Genomic DNA, 20,947 nt, shown 5'->3' with positions numbered 1-20,947 from the left:
CGTACATTGGAGAAAAAATAGCTTCTTCAACAAATGGTGCTGGGAAAACTAGAAGTCCACATGTAACAAAATAAAATTAAACCTCTATCTCTTACCATGCACAAAACTCAACTCAAAGTGAATCAAGGAGCTAGGAATTAAACCAGAGACCTTGTGCCTAATTGAAGAAAAAGTAGGCCCAAACCTCCATCATGTCAAATTAGGACCCAAATTCCTTAATAAGACACCTATAGTGCAAGAATTAAAACCAAGAATCAATAAATGGAATGGATTCAAACCAAAAAGCTTCTTCTCAGCAAAAGAAACAATCAGTGAGGTGAATAGAGAGCCTATAGCTTGGGAGCAAATTTTTACCACTTGCACATCAAGAGATAGAGCACTAATCTCTAGGGTATATAAAGAACACAAAAAGCTAAACACCAATAAAACAAATAACCCAATCAATCAATGGGCCAAGGAACTGAGCAGACAGTTCTCAGAAGAGGTATAATCAATCAACAAATATATGAAAAAATGTTCATCATCTCTAGCAATTAGAGAAATGCAAATCAAAACTACTCATTTCATCTCACTCCAGTCAGAATGGCAGCTATTAAGAATACAAACAACAATAAGTGTTAGTGAGGATGTGGGGAAAAGGCACACTTGTACATTCCTGGTGGGACTGCAAATTGGTGCAGCCAATCTGGAAAGCAGTATGGAGATTCCTTGGAAAACTTGGAATGAAACCACTATTTGACCCAGCTATCCCACTCCTTGGTTTATACACAAAAAACCCAGCTTACTACAGGGTCACAGCCATGTCAATATTTATAGCAAAAGTAGGCTATAAATATTGAGGAAAAAGTAGGCTCAAATTCACAATAGGTAAATTGTGGAACCAAACCAGTATGCCCTTCAGTAGATGAATGGATAGGGAAAATTCGGTATATATACATAATGGAATATTACTCAGCATTAAAAGAGAATAAAATCTTGGCATTTGCAGGTAAATGGATGGAGTTGGAGAATATAATGCTTTGTGAAGTAAGCCAATTCCAAAAAACCAAAGGTCAAATGTTTTCTTTGATATGAGGATGGTACTCATAAAGGTGATGGGGGAGGGGAGCATGGGAAGAATGGAGGAACTTTAGATAGGGCAAAGGGGAGGGAGGGGAAGGGAGGGGGCAAAGGGATAGGAATGATGGTGGAATGAGTTAGACATCATCACCCTAAGTACATGTATGAAGGCATGAATGGTGTAAAAATATGTTGTGTACAACCAGTGACTTGAAAAATTCTGCTCTATATGTGTAATATGAAATGAATTACATTCTGCCATCATATATAACAAATTAGAATAAATAAGTAATTTAATAAAGAAAAAAGGGATTCTATATTTTTTTAAAAAAGATTCTATAGCTAAGATTTTAGAAACTTCTGTTGTCTAAATACAAATCTTTTCATTATACAATCATTCCTTGGTATCCTCAGGGGATTCGTTCCAGGGCCTCCCCTAGATACTAAAACCTGAGGATGCTAACATTCCTTATATAAAATGGCATACTATTTACACACAGTATATATACCCTCCATATACTTTAAATCATCTCTGGATGACTGATAATACCTAACACAATGCACACAGTTATTATGCTGTTTAGGGAATAATGACCAAAACAGTCTGTACATGTTCAGTATAGATACTGTCTTGTGTGTGGAGCTTCTTTTCTTTTTCTGGGTTGTCTTTCTGTGGTTGGCTGAACCTGTAGAGCAGAACCCATGGATACAGAGGACCAACCGAGTAGGTAAATTCAGAGGTCCAAGAAATAGTGCTGTGAGCCTCATCCAATACTATAATCTAGATCAAGGGGAAGAAGCAACCCACGAGGGCCTCTATCACTCCCATCTTGTATATTTAGTCCTCAATCACTTGCCGATTCACTCCTCACTGTAGCGGGAATTCAGACGGGCTGTCTCCCACTGCTGTGGTCAATCAGCCTTATGAAAAAAAAATGAATGCAAGAATCACTTTAGAATCACCACATGTAATACATAAATTATTGCAGCTGCTTGTTGGTTACACTGATGTTAGTCTATAAAACAGATATTTCTGCAACTACAGTGACAGTGACATGTTACATGTACACTAACAGGTACTTAACGTGGTCCCCCTGCATTTCTGGCTTTTGCTCATCACTCACCGTCATTAGGCCTCCAACAAGATCACTGGTATGAGGATCTTCATCTTTGGTACCCAGCTGAGGCGAATATAATTCTGTGGTCCGTAAAATTTCTAGAACTCTGTCCAAGGCTTCTGCTACTGTGACTGGACTGTTTTCTTGGGCTGCATTGATTATATTTATAACCTACAGAAGAGAACAAGAATAAATAAAATAAATTAATAAATAAATTTGTGGACATAAAGATGCTACTTCTCAAAAGTCATATGTAGGCCTGGAATCCAGAAGAATCTCAGTGGATGACATATCTTATTGTTCTAAAGTCACTTCCTCCCATTTACTGAAGCATGCCTTGTGTCCCATGCTTTCCTATGTCCTCCCACCTCTGAGCCACATTTTTCCAGGCTCCTTGGTTGACTGTTCTCTAGCTTTCTTCTCCAGGCTAGAGATCCTCAGAGACTGGTCTGGTCCTCTCTCTCATTCTGTGGACCTTCCATAAATGATATTTTGTTTCCATGTCTCTGGACACATATGATCCATAGCCAAGAATCCCAAGTAGACCTCCCAGCCTCTGGACTTGTAGATCTGGCTAACTGTCTGACATACCTAGTGGAATATCGTACGTGTCTGAAAGTAAACTCATGATCTTGTTTCCCTCCCTCACAGAGCAAGCAAATAAACATTGAAAAAAAAAAAAAAACAAAGACAGAAGCTGTGCTCCTTCTCTGTTTCCTAAACTGCAGTCGAGAGCACTTCTATCCACCTCATGCTCAACCAGAAACCTGGGAGACCCTGCTTAGCATGTTGCTTTCCCTCATTCCTCTCCCCACCCAGACCTCACCAAGTCCAGTTGATTCCAACCCTAAACATTTCTTGATCCATTCATTTCTCTCTACCTCCACTACCTGAATTCTATCCCAGCTACCTCATTTCTTCCCTGGAATTTGAGAAAGACCCTACATTGGCCTTTTGCCTTGTACACTTGCCATCTTGGATCCGTTGTCTGCATGGCAGCTGAGTGTTCTTTTTCAATAACACCCTGATTATGCCACCCCTACTCTAAACTCCTCAATGATTTCTGCTGCATATGGACTACCATAGCCTTCTTATGGCCCCAACTGACCAGACTGAGCTGAACCCTGTGCAACCCACACCATTGTCTTCTCCCCTCTACTCGCCAAGCTCCTGCTTCCCTGACTTCCTTTCAGGTTGTCTGAAAAAATATCTTAGTGCTTTCTTCCTTGCCATTCCTGCTCCCTGCAGTCTTCTCTGGACCAACATGCTTCAAGTTTTGCGTCAAACTTTTCACCCCGCCTACATTCCGACTCTACTCTCATTTTCTCTCAGAGAGTACTGTGATTTCCTTCAAAGCATTTACTGTGTTTTATTACTGTACATTTATTTGTTATATGTTTGCTTGTTCAATATCTGTTTCTCCCACTAGACCATGAACTCCATATCATTTGTAGAATGCATCTCCAGAACAGAGCCCAGGGACAGGGGGCCCTGACTGCAGAGAGAAGGCAGCACCTGCCACTCACCTTGGTGATGGGAGCCTCAATGGTCATGGAGTGGATCCTTGCCATGGATGGATAGCGACGATTCTGCAAGCTTGGTGCTGGCGAGAAGGAAAGTAAGTTGCAATCTGGTTCAGGCTCAGCATGGCCAAGTGTAGCTCAGAAATCCACAGGCCAGGAGCCCGACTCTGCTGGGACCACCCTCCCACCAAAGAAACAAGGAATTTACACTCATCTCTTTTTCCTAAAAGGCTGACATCTCACCTTGACTAACCCATGCCAGGAAAGACATCTGGCCTGGGACTTTGGCAGCAGGAGGGCTTGACAAGTTCCTGGATCACAGAGAGAAGTTCAGAGAAGGCTGATGGGATCCTAAGGCCTGATTCCAACAGCCTAACGATCCCCCAGGACTTCCATTTCCACAAATCACTAAACCTCCTTCAATTCTGTCATTTTCAGTCCTGAGCTGCTGGCCACATGACTGGTTAACTGTGCATCCTGGTGGGAAGGTGTAGGTCACGGCCAGGTGTGGGGTTACCAGACCAAGCGCACTCACAGTGCCAGTTGGGGCTACTCAAACTTTCTTCCTGAGCCTTTAGGTTTAGAACACCCAGAGCCCATGGTGGTTCTAGCTGTTATCTGTAGAAAACTTCATTTAAAAGTAACTTAATTTTTTTTGACTAGGTAACGCTTACATGTGGTTTAAAATTCAAGAGGTAGAACATCACTTTAAAGGTACTGGTTTCATGAGATTTTCTCACCTCCTCTTGTGAGGCAGGAGGAGGGGTTGGATCTCCATTTCCTAGATGGGGCAACTCAATCCAGCCCATATCAGCAGAGTTGCCCACTCCAGTACCCAGGTGGCAGTCACTGAGGGCCCCGCCTGTGCTCTTCCACCTCCATTTTGCCCATGTGGGAGACATGATGATACCCCCTCGAAATCTCCAAACACTGAATTAACCCAGTTCAAATTAGCTCGTCCATGATCCTTTTCATCTACATGCTCTATCTAATTATATCCTCAACCTATCTCAAAATAGTTCAATCTGTATTCTCTATGGAGCATACTTAGTCTCAATCATTTGCGTTCCATGTCAGCCAGTCCATTTTTTTCTGTGATCATCTCTAGACTCCGCATTTCTTGCTATTGCAGCCACTTCTTTTGACCCTTCTATTTATTCCTTTAAATCTCTACCCTGCACCTCTCCTTTCTCTGACAGGTAATAGCTACCTCTTCTGCATGCCCTTAGACCCTGTCCTTCCAGTTGCCAAATAAAAACCAAATAAGGGCTAGGAATGTGGTCCAGTGGTACAGTACTTACTTAGCATATACACGGACTTGGAAGCAATCCCCACTACTACAAAAAAACCCACCACCACAACAAATGAATGAGTGAAATCTATTCATCTGTCCTTGGTTCTAGAGCTCTGATCACCAGCATTTAACACTGCTGGCCACCCTGTTTCTTGCCACGTTCATGTTCTTGCCTGGTGACACTGTGCTCACATGGCTCACTCCCAGCATCCCAGCATCTCTGTTCTCTTCAATCTCCCTATTTCCTGTGCTTTGTCATCACTGAAGGTGGGCCTTCAGGCTTGGGCTTAGGCCCTCTGTTCTTTTACCACACCCACAATCCTTAGAGAAGTTCTTCTGCACATGGCTTCATCTGTACTTCTAGGATTCCCAAACCCACATCTCTAGCCCCAGCCCCAGTCCTGCATTTCAGATTCCTAGGCATCTCCACTGAAAAAGAAATCATCATCTTCTCTCAACCCCAACCTGGCCACGTCTAGAGACTCTCCTATTTCTGTAAGTATTATTATAATTTCCCAGGCACCTAGGAATGACATTTCAGAGTCGCCCTTGACTTTTCCATCTCCCCACAAATCCAATTGGTTTGTTAGCCTGGTTCATTGAACTCAAAAAGTGTTTTCTAAATTCTGCCTCGTAGGGCAGAAATGTTTTGCTGAATTCTGACTCACAGTTTCTGTGACATTTTATTAAGGGAAAGTAAGTGCGTGCAGCAGGTACATGGAAAAACGGGTGTGTGTTGGAGTTGGGAAGCCAGGACACTGGCTCCACCTTAGCCACTAGTACCAAGAATGACCTTGGCTAGCTATGGAAACTGAGCTGCTTAGGTGGTTATGTGGCCTGACACAACTTAGTCCATGAAGGTAAACACATACAGAGCCTTCAAAAAAATAGATAAATAAGTAAATAAAGGCAAAGATTATAAAAGGCATAAAAAAATCTTAACAAAACTCTGAAAACTTTTCAGCTTACTTAGGGATGGAGGGTGAGGAGCCAGTTTAGTTAAAAATCTTTCTTCTTGGAATTTGTATGCTGATGGATTCTTGAACACGTTCCTCTGTCGTTTTCTACATTTTAAAAAGGCCAAAGAAATCATCAAAACTTCTTACCATCACTGCCTCGAGATGATATGGATTTCACATCAATGGACTCTTTCCTTCTGTTCTTATATCTGAATGAATGAGGTTCTGAGGATTTCAGATCAGAAGAGGAGAAATGATTACTTTTCAGCACATTCATAGGTAAAGTTTACACATTTTTCTCTTATTCTTTAAAGAACACAAGGTTACTTTTTAAGCTTTAGAAAATAATTTTAGCAAATAATAAACCACTTTCTCTTCAACTCATCAAGACACAAAATTACTTGTCCTATTAGTAGTAAAATGATGACTTTTTCTTCGGATGCCTTATTACATCATGGACATAAAGATTATCATAAAGGGTTATTTTACATGAGTAAAATTATCATTTAAAAAATAACCATTACAACTTTAAAAATTTGGGGAGATTCATCAACACCCACTACATCTCTTCATTCACATATGGGTCTCTTTAGACACATATAGACTTTATCATATTATTCACTACTTGCTGTTTCCATTTCCTAATGTCACAGGTAATTTTCTACATTAACTTTTAGTCGGGAGAGGGACTGGGGACTGAACCCAGCAGCACTTTACCGCTGAGCTACATCCTCAGCCCTTTCTATTTTTTATTTTGAGATAAGGTCTTGCTAAGTTGCTGAGGCTTTTGAATGTGTAATTCTCCTGCCTCAGCTTCCAGAGCTGCTGGGATTACAGGTGTGTACCACCACGCTCAGCTCTACATCAACTTTTAAAACCACTTTACTGTCCTAAGAAATCTGTTTCAACTAAAAAATGGTAAAAATAAGAACAAAACCTAGATTGTATTTATACAGCACAAAGTGAAGGCAGAACTATAACAAAGTTAATCTGAACGATGCAGCCATATAACCTTGTCTTAAGTGACCTAACTGAAAATATTTACTCGTCCTTTGCCTAATTTTCATCTTCCAGACTCTGCCTGAATACCTTTCCTCTCCTTACAAAGACCTCTACAGACATTAGTGATTTAAGTGATATTATTAAGGTCACATGGCTTCTTCACAACCCTGAGAAACTAATTTGGTCATTTAATAAGACGAATGTCTTTAGCTTATTCAAGAATTTAATCAGCTACATTCCTAACATTTATTTACCAAATAATAAATCGAACTTAAAATTCCTCAAAATGTAGTTTCTAAATACAACTAAAAGCAGAGAGCTTAGTTTTAAGGCTATGACAGAGGCTGGCTGCCTGGATTCTCAACCATTCATTAGAAATTATTCAAAGATGGATAATGCTTATTTTTCCCAATTTTAACTCAGAATTAAGAGAATCTATAACAATAGAGATGATCAAAAGTTTGGAGAAATTATTCTTCAATAAAGGCTAAAATAATGCCATTTAAATCTGAGAACTCATTATTCATTCTTAACAGAAGCCTTGTAGAACAAATTTAAATCTAAAGTAGAGAAAAGAAGGATAAAAGGTGATTTAAACAGCCAAATTTGATGGCAAAAAGTGATATTGTGTCACCAAATAAAAAAAAAAAAAGATAATTACCGCTTACTGATCACCTATTATGTACCAGGCATTGTTTTATATACTTTAAATCTAATAACTATCTCATTTAATAATTATAATTCTTAAAGTTACATAGTGCTATCTTCATTTTACTTATGTAGGTAGCCCAAGGTCAAAGAGCTAATTATGTAGGTAGCCCAAGGTCAAAGAGCTAATAAATGGTGGAACCTAAGGTTTCCAGGATGAAATGGTTTCAATTGCTCAATGTGAATATTCATTGAATGTCTATTATGTACAAGGCAATGCTGGGCACTGTAAATGCTCATTTCAGTTTTGGGCACCAGAAACTCATAAGTTTGTTAAAATAATACCTTCACTCTAAAGTGTTTCAAGAAACTAAAATATCTGGGAGAAAATCTGCCTGCATGTGAATGTCACCATGTCATCCAAGGCTGTTGTGGCCTAGAAAATTTTCAGAAAACGGGAAGGAAGATACCATATAGTTAAATGCAGGTACTGCTAGATAGTATACATTTTTTTCTTTATTCCCCATTAACCACAAGAAAGACATTGTTAATTTGTTTTACAAATGAAGACACTAAAGGTCAGAAAAAGCAAATGAAATCTTTCCGAGTAGGCTAAATATGCTCATCCTAGAATCAAGGAGAGAGAATAAGAGTTAGCCCAGGACCTGGTTTTAGACAACAACAGGCCAGAGAATGGTTGGTTGCAATTCTTAAAAGAACAAGAATTGAAAAATCTTTACTAACGGGCTGATTTTTTTCCTCTAATGGGCAGATAATTCCAGGCCTTTCCACATGTAGAAGTCCTGAGCTCCAGCCCCTCATTTTAAGGAGAAGGAAACCAGAGCACTGCCCAAGGTCTTAGGCAAGTAGGTTGGCAGCTGAAATAGGATCTCAGGGCACCTGCCTACCAGGCCAGGGCCCAGCCACATTTTCTAATTGGATGGTCCAGTCACAGTTATTGCAAAGAAAGGAAGGAATGGTCATAGTTGAACCAACCCCATATTCTCACCTGCTTCCTATCCAACCAGAGTCTCCTCTAGACTTTTGGGCCACTCTATTTTGAATTTATCTGCTCTTTGTAATCTCTAACCAAGATGGGGGAAGCATGGATGAGGATTCAAGGAATCTTAAGAGGTCCTAAATTTGTCTCTGGTTCTCCAACCTTCCCATATTAGCTCTTGGATTTTAGCAATCCATGTTTTGGCATAGCAGATGTCAACCGAAATTCCTTCAGAGCAATTTAGACTTGAATCCACGAATGCCTTCTGAGTATATTAGAGTCAGATTGAAGTATTCTTACCTGTCTGAGAATTGTCTCCTGAATCACGATGAATCTTGTGAATCTAAAATCATGCAGAAGTTTGGAAGAAAGAAGAGAGATTTTTAAATAGAGCATTTGCTATATTTATCAAACAATTTAGTTTATTTAAAAAAAAAACTCTGAAGATTTCAAGAAAGCAAAAAGTTGCAGACAGGATGAACAGATGAAAGATGTACACCACGCGGCAAGACTACAAATGCTCTATCACCATCAGACACCCAGAACAGCTGAGCCTAAGAGCAGGCAAATACCCAAGGACCTACTTTCTAAGCAGGATGGCTACGCTCCAGTCAGCTGTTCTCATGTTGACAGTCTGCAGAAATGCAGAATGACAGAAAGCCATACCTAAATTTAAAGTAACATATATAACCTGTAATTGCTTCTCAGCTTCCTGGCTCAGGCCAAGTCTGCAGTGTCTCTCCTTATCAGTCTCATTATAACCTGTTTGTTTCAGATATTTTATAAAATGTTTCTGTAATATAAAAGTAATCTAAATTTTAGTCCAGGATTTTTTTCAGACTTTCCGAAAGGCCTTCAAATGCTCCTCAATTATAGAGCCAATTTATAAACTGTTTCTTCCTCACAATGAGATCTGAACTCATGAGATGCTGTTTTGCACCTATTTCTTTCTCATTATCAGATTTTAAATGATGCCATTAACACAAGAAATAAATATGCTTCTCTTGCTAGTGGTGGGGCACATTTTGTTCTATCACACTTCTAATTGTGCTGCTTCACTGCCAATTCCATTTGCTTCCATCCAGGGCTCAGACCATTAGACCTTTTCAGCCACTCAACAAAGGGACGAGATTAACTTGGAAAATAGGATGAGTGTGTGGGACCATCAGTGGAGGAAGGTTAGGATGGCTTAGCCACATCAACTGTAATGGCCAGAAATCTCACATGTATCAGACACAGGCAAAATGGTCTGGCCTGACAGAACACTGAAACATAAACGTGTAAAATGTTTAGTGTTAAAATGAACTATTCAGCTTAGTCCCTTTCCACATAATTACAGAAACAATTACATGACCCACCTCTGTGAAACCTTGGTCATTATGTCACCAAGGGCTATTGACTCAGTTATCCCATAATTTGGGGTCCTTTTATTATTCTGTGAAGTATTTTATATTTTCCTTAAAGAATAAAGACTACTTGCTATAAAGCTATTAAGTTAGGTGTGGATTTTTATACTATACTGAAAGAATAAAACTTTTGCCTAGTTTTGTTTTCACCATCAGCTCTAGCTCAAAAGTAAGTGATTTTTAAATGCTTACTTTTTCTCTCTGAATCAAAATCCATCTCCTTTTTAGGAGCAAGGCCCCAAAGCTTCCCATATTACCTAAAACCCAAAACCCCCTTTCCTCATATTTTGCAGACCCACAGGCCAGCTGACTGAACGATGGAGCTCCTGAAACCTCAACATGGGCTGTGTGCTGTCTGGAGAGGAACCAAATGAAGCATAAGGTCCAGCAGATTTGCAAACCAATCGGGTTTTTCTTGGGAGAATGTATCCCATCCACTGAGGGTAAGAAGAGTGACTAGGGAAGGATGCAGAGCACAGGTACTAGTCCCATCTTCTGGGGTGTCTCTGCTGCATCTTTCTCCACACAGGATGCTGCACATGGTACTTTCTAAGCTGGATGCACTGTCCCCAGATTGGCTCATGGGCCTTTGAACTGCTCTCTCTCTGCGTCTACTGCCAGCAGGAGAGCCCAGAGATACTCTTTGCTTTGAAATCAGAGATTCCCCAGGGCTGCATCAGCATCTACTGCCCAGATCCTTTGTTGTGATTCACTTTGTGATGCTTTGAACCAGTGGCAGAACCAGAAGACCTATCTCTGTCACACCCCAGCAGTGCTGGGTTTTTAACTGAAGCTCTCTGATGATCTGTGTGCCTCTCCTGAATATTCCATTTTACAACTTGAGTTCACTTAGATGACAAATTCTCTTAGAATGGGAATTTCTTCTAGAGATCTAAACCCACCAGTCATTTATAACTTGGTAGGACTTATTCTATCAAAATTATTTTCCTCATAACCCCTAGTTGAGCTGAGAATATAAATAGGGGGATGAGTGGTTCTGTAGTTCCATGTTCTCTGTGGTGGGCAGCTCGGGGAGGCTCACAGGCTTGAGGACTATGGGGCAGGAAGAGGGTTAAGCTTCACCCTGTGACAACACACATCTCTTACATGTTTCCCAAGGACTGACAGCTTTCCATTTGCAATGTAATCATTACAACACCCTTGCAAGTGGGGAAGTAGCACCATTCCTTTGGACAGACAAGGAAGTTGAGGTTTTAAACTTCCCTATGACACACAGCTAGTACACAGAGCTCAACATCAAGCCATGGTCCAAAACCAATTGCTCCGTCAGAGAAAGGCTCCAGAAAGGAATTTTCATGCTTTGACTTATTAAACTGGGGTCTAAGGAAATATCTCTTGGATCTATGCACAACATCTATTTGAAAATAATTCTCCTTGAGATTTTGGGGATGGTTTGAATTTCTCTGATCAAAAGGTTTTATCACATGTTTGCTAAAGCAAAAAGGTCAGAATTCAATGTACTCATGCCATCACTCTTTACACAGTGTGATGTGTTTTTCCCTTCATAAAATCTTAAAATGTAGAATATTTTCATGTGCAGAACTGGCGTGGAATGGTGACACTGTGCATTACTGGAAAAACAGAGGCTTTGGCACTATGGTTTATGCAACATGAAATCCACCATCCCTGGCCTGTGAAGTTCTCTGTCAGAGCTCAAAGCTAGAGTTTCTCAGCATGTCCTTGGGGACTTCCAGCTTAAGGGAGGACTCATAATTTTAAACCTTTAATTACTTAAAATACCATAGGCTGCCACAAATTTTGCTGTTGTGCTAAATGCTATGTTTACAAACACTTACTTATGCTTAACTCTAAAAAGCATTGTTTCTTAAAAAATAATCACTTAAAAATTATATTTTCCTCCTCCACACCCACCACCAGAATGTCTAAAACTAAAGAAAAAATTTTTTCAAGGATGAAGATCTACTGAAACCTTTAACATGATGTTGGAGGGAACATAAAATGGTATGACCACTTTGAGAAAAGGTCTAGCAGGAATATGGATATATATATATATATATATATATATATATATATATATATATATCTCCCCTATGACCCAATAGTTCTATCCCTAAGTATTTACCCAAGAAAAACAAGAGCTTTTATTCTTCAGAAAGACTTGTATAAGAATGTTCAAAGCAGCCCAGAGCGGGAAACAGCCCAGGAATCTAAGATTAGGAGAAGTACAATGCAGAGGATTGAGGCAAAAGAATAGTTAGTAATAAAAAGGGGAAAAAATTACTGATACACACAAAATAGATGAGTCTCAAAAACATTATGATGAGGAAAAGAAGCCAAGCACAACAGAGTGCACCTGGGTGAAGCTCTATCCAACCTATGACTAAACATTCACACATAGTGGTTCTATCTAGGGTGGGCAGGACAGGGGTGGAGGGTGCAAAGGGTCATGAGGGAATTGGGGGGACAGAGAAGCCTGCACTCTTGATGGCTCTGGGGTTGCAGAGCTATCTGCATTTGTCAAAACTCAGAGGAAACCATACTTAAGATTTGTACATGTCACTGTAAATAATTTCTACCTTAAAAAAACAACATTAAATTCCAGTTAGTAGGGCAGGGGATGTGGCTCCGAGGTAGAGTGCTCACCTACCATGTGTGAGGCACTGGGTTTGATCCTCAGCACCACATAAAAATAAAATAAAGATATTTATTGCGTTTAAAAATAAAATTCCAATTAGTAATATTCAAGCTGATCTGAAAATGTGCTGGCATTCATAACTTTGGACACCTGAGGATCTATGAAAAAACAGGATAGACTGGGGGATGTCTAGAGGGACCCAAACGGACACATGATTGAGCAAAATGCTAATGACTGAACCAAGGTGGTGGATACACAGTTATTCACTTAAAGTTCTTCCAAATCTTCTCTATGTCTAAAACCTTTCATAAAAATGTGTTTGGAAAATTGTGTGTTCCACTTAGTATAAGGTTTGATGGTTAAAATTCAGAGGTCTGAAGTACAATTTTAAAATCTGTGAAATAAAGAAGATGAAGGAAATTGAGAACAGCCTGGAACCAAATGAGGTGAATGACATGTCACAGTCTCTGGGACTCCCTACCATGAGCCTGGGCATGAGATGATGCTCTACATCAAACCATAACTAGGAAAAAAAAAAACATAACTAAGGAATTATAAACAGCAACTATCAATCTAAGAAGTGTAATATTTACTTAGGTAGCCATTTAAAATACTCATTTAATTCATTTGATTGATTTTATAAACTGTGGAGAAATTCTTGGAGGAAAGTCCTGAGATATAATGACATGAAAGCATCACTTTTAATGATGATGTGTTCAAATCAAGCTTTAAAAAAAATACTATTTTTTAGCAATTAAAATGAGTCAACCCATGGGCTGAGGTTGTGGCTCGGAGCACTTGCCTTGCATGCATGAGGCCTTGGGTTTGGTCCTCAGCACCACATCAAACAAACAAATAAAAACTAAAGATATTGTGTCCATCTACAACTAAAAAATATATTTAAAAAAAATGAGTCAACTTCAAAGGAAAAAAAATCAAACAACCCTAGGAATAACTTACTGATTATAAATTTTAAACCCCAAACAAGTAATGTAGAATTTGGTAGAGGAAAGAATAAATAAATAAACAACAATATCTAAAATGAGTCAAGGACAGGATAAATACAACAAACACGTCAGCAAATAAATACTTAATGCCTCCTTCAGCATTCAGTTTAGAATCACCTTGGGAAGGTGAATAGTATTTGGCAGCAAAGTGTGTGTATGATTTTGTCCTTACTGAACAATAAGGTCAAAGGTATCAGAATCACAATTAAATCAACAGCTACCTCAGTCTTCAAGCATGGATCCTCCTTCTTCTTCCTTTTCTTCCCCTAGGCCTGTGTCCAGCCCATCATCCCATCCTGTCAAATCTCTTTCCAGTACCCCTGGGATCACCTGCATCTTTCTAGCATCAGAATACAGGCTACCATCAGCGCTTTTCTGGACTTGCCAATACCCCCAGCCCAGTCCATCTCAACTTTATAGCCAGTATAAGCTTGCATAATCCCTTCACCTTCTGCTTAAAAATCCCACTTCTCATTGGTCTTGGGGGCAACCCTGGATAGCAATCTGGCTGGAAAGCTCTGCCATTGGCCTGGCCCCTGCCAGCTCTATGGCTGGGACTCTGCCCACTACTGTTAGCCATGGCCATACTGGCTTCCTTTCCATTTCTCTAATTCTCCCATGTCCTTTATTACCTCATGACCTTTGCATGTGTGTCTCCTCTGGAAGTTTCCCAAATCAGTCTTTGTCCTCCAGATTTTAGCTCAGATGTGATTTGCACAGGAAAGGCTTCCCTGATATCTCCTGCCCGTCTTTACAAGGTCAAGCCCTACTGTCACATGTTCTCAATGGACTTTTCTCCTATTGGATTTACTGTAGTTCACAACTTTGCATTTTTTTGACTAACGTCTGTTCCTCTGCCAAACTATAAGTTCTATGGACAGGAGCTATTTCCAATTTGATGGCCTTTGTATACCACTGCTAACACAGTCCCTAGTACACAGAGCTAACAAATATAACATGAATCCATAAGATACTGAGATGAACCAGACTCTTTTTACCTTAGAGCTGTGGGGAAGATATTGTTATTAATGATTTGGCCATCATATTGGTCTTTGTTGATTATACTTAATGTTTATGCCTCTGAAGAAATTAATTTGTAAATTGTTTCATGATAAAACACATGAAAATTTACCATAAAAGGTGGTTTTTCAAAAACAAAAGCAAAGACAATATTGACTTAAAAAAATACATCCCTGTGCTCTGATGTATATAATCCTGCTACACAAATCAGACAGGCAAAGAGTTTTATGGGTGAGAAATCAAAGTCATCAAATACCTGAATGCAACCTCATCCCTGACTAGGTTCCCCGAGCCTCTGAGAGATTCTCTATTAACATTTCTCATTGGATTCAATAGTAATCCAATATTACTATTATTAACAAACAAAAAATGCTGTTCAAATCCATCCATAGATTTGTAATAAAATTGGAAATGACTAAAGTATTTCTTGATCTCATAATCAAATTCTGACGTTGATAAAAGATCTGGATCAATGTTTTCAAACTCAAAATTTATTGATATTTTTCTGTGCCCCCCCCAATGTTATGAAAAGGGGTAGAAAGTTGATTAATATTAACAAAAGTACTATTTACTTTAAAAATCAGGGTAGCTTCAAAGTTGGCTTATTAAGAAATCCATTTTTTAAAGACTAAACATTCTTATCTAAAGCTTCCCAACAAAACTAAATGCTTTCATGCATGTGACAAGACCCCTTTGATGAGGAGAAGTTCTAGTGCTGGATGAATTGATCTGAGCACAGAAACAGTCATTTGAGACCCTCCCTTCATTTACATGTAATGAAATAGCAGAGTGGTGTCATACAGAACGTCTTTGATCATCTTTCTTTACTGAAAGTACTTTGATGAGTATTTTCTCAAAAAGTGAAAGGATCTGATGCCTAGATCAAAGATCTTTTCTGTCTGCTCTGTTTTCAAAAACCATTTCAAAACACACTTCTCAACACTCATACCCAAGCAGTCCCCAAACACAGGAACAAAGTACCTCATGCAACGTCCTGGGTCCCTGTCCCCATGATACCTTTGCACAGCCATAGACAAGCTGTGGCCACTTGTGTTCATGTATTCTGAGCTTCAGTTCTCAAAATCCTGGAGCATCAAGACAGAAGACGGTTTGCACAGATGCTGAACCTAATCTTTGGGGTAAGTTCTCTTAACATCAATAAATTTTAAGATTTTAATAGGCCCAGCACAACAGTGTCCCTTCTCTTTAATCTCAATGGCAATTAAAAATGTTATGTATATCAAAGCAACATGGATTGGTTTGATATGAGTGAAAGGGCATATGAATTTTTAAGATTTCACAAGACTAAAAAGAAAAATTCCAAGCTGTTTTATCAGATCGTTTTCCATATGCCAGACAAACCTAGGTTTCCTCTCCTCTATTACAGATATTTTCTTGGAAAAGTTTAAGCATCCCTCTCCTGTGCGATGCCAGATCAACATGTTCAGTTACCCCTGGTGTACCTTGATCAAACATATCTGATTTCCCAGGGCTTTATTTGTGCCCACTGGCTCTACATTCAGCAAGCATTTTTAAGAGCCTTTATAGAGAGGCACTTTCATGGTTTAGCCCAGTGATAGTCATTTTCATATCCTTATCTCATGGAAAAACAGTAATGCAAACTGTCATTCAGGCTTAAATGTTATAACTTTCTTCATTTGTCCAATTTCTCTTTGAATGATTTTCAAACACCTATGGTGAAGTGCCACTGTACTTGATAACCTGACAAATACTGAGTTTTGGATCAGAATGGCCTGGAGCCCTGTTAAAACAGATCTCAGGCCCCCTGTGCTCTGATATACATAATCCTGGTACACAAAACAGACAGGCAAAGACCAAGCATTTGGGTCTTTTGGAGTCCTGGGTCAGGCTCAAGCCTCAGGTAGGGACCATGTGGTAACGTGTGAACACCTTTATGCTCCAGGTATGGTTGGTTCACCAGAGATGTTGGAGACACCAGGGAGTCTGTTAAAACTATTAACTCTTTGTCTCTCTCCAGACTCAGGGAATCAGAATCTACATTGTAACACTTAATCTCCAGGTGATTCAATTACACATTATAGTTTGAGAAACACTAGTTAAGTGAAAAGATCACAGGTTTTCCACAACAGATCTTTTATGCCTCCATTTCTAGTTGTACAGACTGAGGTACTTAGAAGCTTCACCTGCTCTCAGTTTCCTTAGGGGCAAATGGTGACCAATATCAACTGTATTGTAGGGTTGTTCAGAGAAACAGAACCATCAGGGTATATGGAGAGATATACAAGGATGGGGGGGGGGTTATGATGCAAATTGGCTCATGGTTTACAGAGACTAGAAAGTCCCATCTGTAAACTGAAGAACCAGGCAGTCTAGTGGTATAAGTTTGAGAGTCCAAAACCCCAAGATCCTAGAACACCAATGACAACCTCTTTGGGAAAAACTCTCCCAAACATACCCAGAAAGAAGGTTTCACCAACTATTTAGGTATTTTTTAATCCAGACAAGCTGACACTTGGAGTTAATGATTATACTTACTTTTGAGAATCTAAGAGGTTCAAATAAGATAATGTGTGCAAAGGACCTGGCCTGCAAGCTTCAAGCTGATCTCTGAAGGGCTTGCTAACACTCTCTTCAGGGCTCAGCCCTTGTATATTCTGGTTCAGCAGTTTGGGTAAGGGTTGACACTTTGCATTCCTTTTTTTGCTTTGCTTCGCTTTTGTGTGCATGGCCGGTGGGTACTGGGGATCAAACCCCTATTTTTTCTAAAATTTTATTTTGAGACAGGGTCCACTCCTTTGCCCAGACTGGCCTCAAACTTGTGATCCTCTTGTCTCTGTCTCCCAAGTAGTGGGATTATAGTTCTGTGCCACTGCACACAGTGAAGCTGTATTTCTACTAAGTCCCCAGGTGATGCTGAGCCTGTAGGTCCAGGGGCATGTTTTGAGAACCCGTGGCCTGGCCCATACTGTGGCCCAGATAATGTCTACTCCCTCTGCTTCTCTTTCACAGATGAATTCTGTTTGTTGAGAATCTGGATTCAGTGATGCTTAATGCTTGCTATTTCAGGATCGATTTGAGTTTAATTTCCTCCAAAGCTTAAATATGAGCACATGTGGTGTGTTTTGCCGAGCAGTTTACATGCAAGCAGCACATTTGTGTTCCTCAATTGCATGCTGTCATTTCCTCCATCCTGTGTCCTCTCAGTGCACAGGGAAAAGAAGAACTTAAATACAAACAGCTTCAGGAAGAAATTTCATTTTGCTTAATGTTTCTTGTTCTTGAAGAATTGTTAATGATGGATGGCACTTTGGCTACACAAAGTATAAACCCACATGCCTGCTGGATTTTGTCGAAAGAATGAGGAAATTACAAAGATCTAACATTTTCCCACTCCTGTTACTTCAGCCCTCAACAGAGAGTCATTAAACTACTTAATGACACCAGGGCTTCATTTGCACTCTGATTAGCATAAGATAGAAGCGATCCTCAGGACCAATGCTTAATAAATCAGGTCTCCAGAGAGCTACCAAGATCTACTGCAGAGGTGGGGACAGCACAAAGAAAAATTAGTAATAGCAAGAGGACAGGAACATAAAACAGTTTTATCATTCTGTGTCCCAAGGTTCTGAAAATGTTGTTCATTAGAATCTTTGTTTACATTTGGTAAACAATCATGCCCAGGAGTAAAAGGGCATCTCTAATTGATCCCTTATCTGCTAAAGCAACTCAAGAAATGTTTATTGAGACAAAAATAATTAGATCTCCATCTCTATCCTCAAGGGATTTAACTGTCAATAGCAGACAAAGACAGATGCTGTCACAATTGAGTTGGTTCATTCTTGAGCACATTACTATGTGCCAGGTGATGTTCTAGATACTGGGGTGGGGGTGGGGTGGGGGGGTTGCAGAGGACAAGAGAGAAAGCTTCCTCTCTCAAGGACCTAGTTCAAGAATAGCCAAAGACAACATTTCTCAAAGTCTGGGAAGTCGAAGAGTTAGATGGTAACTTGTGGGCATTCCCAAACTTGACACTAAATAAACTCAATCCACACATACAAATCATTTGTTCCTTGGGATGCTGCCGCCATTCCTAGTACAGGGCGGCCAGTCTGAGGGCCAGTCCAGGGAGAAATCCTAGGATGTGAGACCACTCACTCAATTTGTCTGGAAATGCTCCTTTAGAAATGAAGGCACAGGAGGGGTATTAAACAACACTCCTGTGCTCTGAAAAAGGCTAGCAAAATGGACATATCAAACCGCATTTGTCATTTTTTAAAAGTATACAAATCTCAGGTGGCATGCACAGATTTTTTTTCCCCTGCTAGATACAAAATTTAAAAAATGGTGCCCACAGCCAAGCAGGAACATGGTTACTAGCATGCTGTAACTAACTTTTTCTTGGAGCCAAATGCACTGGACTATCAGTGTCCTGATGACAGGCTACTTCCAGGAGGTTATTATAGGGAGATTCAGTTCTCTGGGGTGACCTGGCTGATGGAAGGGAGACAGGAATAGGTGGCAGCCAGTGCAGTCAGGAAACATTCTCACTTTAAACAAATATAAATGTTCTTTCACTGCTGAGGGAGTGCCCCTGAGCCTTCATGCCAGAGGTCCCCACAGTATATTTATACCCTTGGGCCCTGAGGCTGCCTCCAGTGGCAAAACTAACCCTCATGACACTGAAGCTCTATTTCAAGTGAGAATAATGCATAGTATGGCTTAGGAGATTGTTCTTCACCCTACAAAAACAACTGTTGGTATGGTGTCCCAGAGTGGCCATATCACTGTGTTTGTGGGGCCAAAATACAGCATCCAAACATCACATACCCAGCAACTATATTGAAATTTTCCTGAAAAAAATAGCTGGGAAGTGTTCCTCAGTGTCCAAAAAATGCCATATTAATAATGTAATTTCTCAAGAGTTAGAGGCCATAGGGTTGAGAGAAGTATGTTTGAAACGATGTGATTCCCTCTATGGTCTGCAGGCAGTTAAGGTACCTGCTGATATGCCATCGAGGGAGGCATCTGATGTCAAGTGGCTAGAGCATTTGCCTAAAGGCACAAAACTTTCCAGAGAGAGGGAAGGACAGAATAAACATGCCTGCTGCCTTACCAATCTTCCATATCAAGAGTAGCAAATATTTGAGGCAATTTTCTCTAAATTTCTGTAATATGCATATATTATATGTGTGTATATAATAACATTGTTTTGTGGATTTTACCATGGATGTAGATGCAATATATATGTAAACTATAGCATAAAAGAGAGGAGGAAGAGTGTAAATGAACCTTAAAATTGCATGAGTTTCTATGTTTCACATGAATTGGCATAATATTAGTAGACATAATGTTACACAGTAGACTGTGTAAAGTTAAAGGTGTACAGTAATCCTGAGGGAAACCATTTAAAAATGTAGAGATTAACTACAAAGCCAATGGATAAAGTGGAATTTTAAAAACTTGTTCAAATAATCTAAAAGAAGGCTCATATAAAGGAACTGAGGAAAAAAAATGAAGAGCACAAGTGCAAATAGAAAACAAAGGATAAAATGGTAGACCTGAGTCCAAACTTATTGATGATTACATTAAGTGTTAATGAATTAAATGCAACAATTTAAAACCAGATTGTTAGAATTGATGAAAAGATCAAACCTTAATACACTCTCCATAAGAAATTCACCTTAAAAAGACACAGATCGAAAGTATATGGATGAGAAAAGATACATGATGCAAACAGAAAGGCATAAGAAGGCTGTGGTGGCTATATTCAATCAAATAAAATAGATTATAAGAGTGTCACTAGATATTAAAAAGGAACATTTTAGAATGACAAAAGGGTTGATTCATCATAAACACATAGTAAATGTGTGTGTGCCTGTGTGCATGCTACTTTACAACAGAGCTTCAAAACACATGCAAAATTTTGATTAGGGAGAAATAAACAAATTCACAATCATAATTAAAGATCTAAGCATTTCTCTCTTGGCATTTTTTTAGAACTAGAAAAAATTAGCAAATACAGAAAATATGAATGACATTATCAATCATTTTGGTCTAATTGAGATTTATAGAACACTCCACCCAATAAGGGAAGAATATATACTCTTTTCAAATCAACTGGGAATATTGACTATCTGGCCCATACATCATGTTTCAATAAATCTGAATGGATTCAAATCACACAAAGTATGTTCTCTGACCACAATGGATTAAATTTGAAACTATTAATAGAAAAATATCTATAAAATCTCCAAATATTTAGAAACCAAACCCAACAAACAATTTCTGAATATCCCATGAACCAAGAAGAAA

General features: G+C 39.4%; 1 protein-coding gene and 1 long non-coding RNA gene across 5 annotated transcripts in view; one reads left to right on the top strand and one right to left on the bottom strand.

Moving 5' to 3' along the window:
* Pde8b (phosphodiesterase 8B) overlaps nucleotides 1-20,947 on the bottom strand; it is a 200,219-nt gene that overhangs the window by 22,539 nt on the left and 156,733 nt on the right. For all 4 annotated transcript variants that reach the window (XM_026393225.2, XM_077800404.1, XM_026393226.2 and 1 more), the window contains 4 exons: nucleotides 8,904-8,946; nucleotides 6,101-6,178; nucleotides 3,704-3,780; nucleotides 2,184-2,348 (listed from right to left, as the gene is read on the bottom strand). In XM_026393225.2, the coding sequence (XP_026249010.1) occupies nucleotides 2,184-2,348; nucleotides 3,704-3,780; nucleotides 6,101-6,178; nucleotides 8,904-8,946 (363 nt within the window). The remainder of the gene's footprint in view (nucleotides 1-2,183; nucleotides 2,349-3,703; nucleotides 3,781-6,100; nucleotides 6,179-8,903; nucleotides 8,947-20,947) is intronic.
* Nucleotides 3,698-12,002, top strand: LOC113185943 (uncharacterized). The gene is made up of 3 exons (XR_003301199.2): nucleotides 3,698-3,795; nucleotides 6,074-6,232; nucleotides 10,303-12,002. It is a non-coding gene; the product is annotated as an uncharacterized LOC113185943 (long non-coding RNA).

The sequence above is a fragment of the Urocitellus parryii genome, chromosome 1 (genome assembly GCF_045843805.1).
Source record: "Urocitellus parryii isolate mUroPar1 chromosome 1, mUroPar1.hap1, whole genome shotgun sequence".
NCBI classification, from domain to species: domain Eukaryota; kingdom Metazoa; phylum Chordata; class Mammalia; order Rodentia; family Sciuridae; genus Urocitellus; species Urocitellus parryii.
Note: the sequence above shows the minus strand (reverse complement) of the source record. Positions and strands in the feature narration are given on the sequence as shown.